General features: G+C 45.2%; 2 protein-coding genes across 2 annotated transcripts in view; both read left to right on the forward strand.

The window, feature by feature from the left end:
* The window catches only part of LOC107711614 (uncharacterized), a 3,898-nt gene extending 904 nt beyond the window's left edge, over window positions 1-2,994 (forward strand). Inside the window, exon 2 of the mRNA XM_016516615.1 lies at window positions 2,021-2,994. Within this exon, the coding sequence (XP_016372101.1) occupies window positions 2,021-2,602 (582 nt within the window). The 3' untranslated portion in view covers window positions 2,603-2,994. The remainder of the gene's footprint in view (window positions 1-2,020) is intronic.
* Window positions 1-4,271, forward strand: part of LOC107711607 (band 4.1-like protein 2) — a 61,243-nt gene that overhangs the window by 38,051 nt on the left and 18,921 nt on the right. Inside the window, exon 13 of the mRNA XM_016516609.1 lies at window positions 4,070-4,129. Coding sequence (XP_016372095.1) covers window positions 4,070-4,129 — 60 coding nt within the window. The remainder of the gene's footprint in view (window positions 1-4,069; window positions 4,130-4,271) is intronic.

Below are 4,271 nucleotides of genomic sequence, written 5' to 3' on the forward strand. Positions count from 1 at the left end.
TCCTGCCGCTACCTATAGCTCTCACATGAAGAGAGTCTTTCACAGACGCCCTACACGCAAGCCAATGGAGGACTGAAGTGCTTTGAGAACCCATCCTCTCTGTGGAACTGCCCTCAAATGCACACAAACCAACTTTGTGACAATAACAGTGTTATCTAGCCCGTTATTGGCTGTGTCCATGGCGACTGACATTCCACCCCTCTGCTAGTCACCGGCCTGCTCGTTAGATATGGTGTAGGTCCAGCCCACTGAAGAGCTCCTGATTGAGTTACTCTCGTTTAGGACACTGAAATCCAGACAGATGCCTTTGTGTTTCTCTCAGGGCGTTTTCACACTCGATCTGAACCGGAGTTCGCTTTCTCTCCAGTTAAAAAACAAAATCAAAGCAAATTTATTTCACAAAAATTAAGTCAGGACTGTTAAGAATATGATTAATACTGAATAAACAGCCTATAACGTAAGGCTATTAAATAGCAGTCCCAAACTAGTTTTTGTAAATACAATTAAGTTGGTTTGAGCCACCAGTCATTTAAACATATACAAAATTACACAACGTGAAAATAACGTGGTATTTTTGGGTTATGGAAACAACAGTTACCATGGTGAATATACAACACTAACATGAACTGTTAATGAAACGTGGAAACTGCTCCTGAATAGATTAAATGTATCATACCTTCATGCAAATCCTTCTCAGCTAACACACGCAGTACCAGTTATGTGATTTATTGGTACTGTACTTTTATTTCACGCGTTGCATGCTCATAGTTTCTGTGCTTTAGTGAACTGATATACAGCGCGGCGCCACGTTTGTGAGTGCGCGCTACGAGCACGGTATAACATCTGGCAGGACAGGATAGTTCGTTTCTCTGAGGTGAGAGGCTTTTTATTCCATAAGTTATGAAAATAATGATGGAATAATGACACTGACATTAAACCTGTCAACATCTCATCTGACCGCAGATACTGAATCGGGACAGCGCGTTTTTCTCAGACACTCTTTACTTAAACTGCATCTGACAGATGTGTCAACAGCTTTCATGCATGTCTTTTAAGATAAAAGTCTTGCATCAGAAAAACATTCCGAATTTCGTTTTTTGTTGTTGATGCCGTTTCTTTGGCCGTACACTCTGCGACCCACCAGTTGAGAAACACTGGTCTAATGCTTGCCCACCCTCACGCACACACACACTAGCACACCCCTAAAGGCTGATTTATACTTCTGCGTCGGACCTACGCCGTAGCCTTTACGCCGTAGGCTATGCATCAATTTTCATTTATACTTCTGCGTCGTTGTCCGCGTCAACGTGCAGTACACATGCAAACCACTAGTCTGCAGTGTCCACGGGCATGTTGCTGATGTAACCCGCAGTACCACGGCAAAAGCCGAAGAAGAAGCGGCTCGTCGGAGAAGCATTATAGCCGTAATATCAAATCATTAAATCATTATTTAAAACTACAAAAAGGAGACAACAACGGAACAGGAGATGATGGCATTCTTTCAATCTGCACAAGGACTTGTACCACGGCAGATCAACATTGTTTGTTGCGGACAAATATTGATGAATAATGCTATGTAGTATAATAAATGATAAGACACTTGTTCTTTGCTTTGTTTTATTTTATATAAGAAGGTGTAACATTAAAATATATTAAAGTGCACATAAACACACACAAAACTCAGTACATATGGAGGGAGGGGTTTTTGCAGACCAATCACAGCGCTTGCGGTCTGCGTAGAATTGACGCACTGTTAGATTTTTGGAGAGGTGCACGTCAGGCTACGGCGTATGGGTGTGCGTCTATGCGTAAGCTACGGCGTAGGTCCGACGCAGAAGTATAAATTAGCCTTAAATATCAGAGTCTTTCCTAATGTGTCATCCCTCACACCCCGACCTCGACTCGGCTCACTGACTAATGTTGTGTTTCTCTCTCCCTTTCTCTTTCCCCGCGCACTCCACCATGTCTTTTTGCCATGCACATTCCTCTTCCGTTGCATTCTGTCGTTGCACCCACACAGTCTCTCTTCATGTTCCCATTCTCCCCGTCCTCCTCCACCCTCTCCTCCCTCCCGCCGACCCTCGACACCATCTCTGAGCTGGATGTGTTGTCTGACATCTCCGAGGACGAGCCCGACCTCCACCTCGAGCCTGACTCTGAGCCTCTGAGCTGGCAGGCCCAAGACTCCAGCAGCTGCTCAGCTGGCAGTGGCGAGGGTTTGTCCGCTCCGTCGTTTTCGCCCGCGGAGTGTGTCCCAGGGTCTGAAGAGCCGCAGGCCCCCTCAGCGCCCCGCTCCGCCCTGCCCCGGCTGGGTCTGGCCATGCTCAGCTTCTGTAAGGGTCTGCGTCTGCCCTCACTGCTGGATGAGGACGGTTGCATCAGTCTGCCCCTCTCCTCCCCTTCCCTCCTGCCCTCTTTCCTGCTCATCTTCGCCGTCTTCCTCTCCGCCTGCCAGTCGGTGGCGCTGTCTCTGCTGCTGGCGCTGCCTCTGGCCCTGTCCCTGTGCTACCTGGAGCCGAAAGCACTCGCGCGCTTCAGGTCAGCAGAGGTCACGGCTGAGACGAGCTCTCCAGAGGAAATGCAGTGTGACCCCGCCGCCTAAAATGACCCCTGACCTCCCCGTTCCTGTCTCCATGTCTGCCTGCCTCCTAAACGCTACTGTGTGTATTTTGTTGCCGTTTGCCTTTCCCTTTAGCTCTTCCCTTCCAGTGCCAGATTTTCAGTGTGAAATGCAGATTAGTCGCTGCGCTCTGATTCTAGCTGTTTAAATCAGCAACATTCCAGTGGGACCCTATTCATAGTCCACATCCTGACTGAAAAAAACCTCTTTCCCCGCACTTCAGCTGAAGCGTTTATTATATCAGACCTGAACCCGAATCACTCGACCAGCTTTAATCTTACACTAAACAGCAGATTTATACGCATTTTGGATAGATTTCCCTCTTGAGCTTATTATAGTCCTTCAAGTATTTTATAAGAGTCTCAAACAGAAAAGCATGATCTCACTCAGACCAGCCTGTCCCAGAGCTCAGGGCTCGCTCCATATCACTTTGATTGGGGATTCAGGCCTTCCCATCATCCATTTCACCTTTTCAGACTATCTTGTCCATTATTCCACCAATCAGAGTCCACAGGTGGAGGTCATGGAGAAGCCAAACACGGATGCAGCCACATCCATCAGCTCTGAAACGGCCTTTGAGGTCTGCTAACCTACCCAGCATGCATTTGTAATCACATTCATATAATTAGCACACAGTCCAGAGGTATTGTAGGACATGTTTTGAACTAATCTTCATCTTTTATCTCCGGCGGCACGAGCAGACGGATGGCGCTGGCGCTCCTGAGAGAAAGGTCTTTCACTTTTGTTTGAGATGCAAATTGTTGTAATTCACTGTCTTTTTTAATTTCATGTTTTTGTCCAATTGAATGTTGATGGGGTTCTTGCATCATGGTTGTTTGATGATGTGAAATCTTTGCTTTCATTGCTGTGGTGACGGTTGATTGTTTTTATTTACTTTTGTGCTGGTTATCTTGTGCTTTTTAACTGCAAATGAGACACAAATCACATGAGCTCTCTCGAGTAATCAACTGCCTCCAGATTTGATGATTGATTGGCTAAGCATTGCTAGATTGATGACTTGTGATCAAATGCTGATTTGCCTGTTGGTTGGTTACTTCCAAGAACCCTGATACAGATCCGGAAATCAGTAGTGTCATATATGAACCGAACTGGATCAGCCTAACGTCACATCAGAAAGTCTGAGAGCACATTAAGAATATGAGATTCAAGATTCATTTAAAGCTGGAAGTTGCAACATTTCACTCAAATTGATATGCTGATAATATAATTTGCAATGAAAATAGTTTTAAAGGATAAAAATGCACATTAGAAGCATTTTCACCATTGCTCTCAGACTTTTGGAGGCCTCTGTACATGTGCTGTAATCATTTTCCATTACGACACATTTTCTCCTCATCAGTGATGTTCATCAGATTTGACTCCAGTTCATTACCTTATTATCTGTCTTTTTCCTTTTTGTTCAAATGTGTTCTCATTTTTGATCCACAGAGCAAGTTGAGAGAGCAGGGGGAAAATATATATGTCAGACATAGCAATTTAATGTTGGAGGTTCGTATGTAATCAAAGAAAAAGCAACAAAGAAAGAGCAAAAGCATAATGGATGGTGGACATGTGTCCCCTCTCTGGCTACTGTCCTGGGCTGCCTCTCACTCTTCCTCTTTCAGGCTTTGTGTGCATGCATTAGTGTGTG

This window comes from Sinocyclocheilus rhinocerous, unplaced genomic scaffold (genome assembly GCF_001515625.1).
Source record: "Sinocyclocheilus rhinocerous isolate Xijiao unplaced genomic scaffold, SAMN03320098_v1.1 scaffold2012, whole genome shotgun sequence".
NCBI lineage: Eukaryota > Metazoa > Chordata > Actinopteri > Cypriniformes > Cyprinidae > Sinocyclocheilus > Sinocyclocheilus rhinocerous.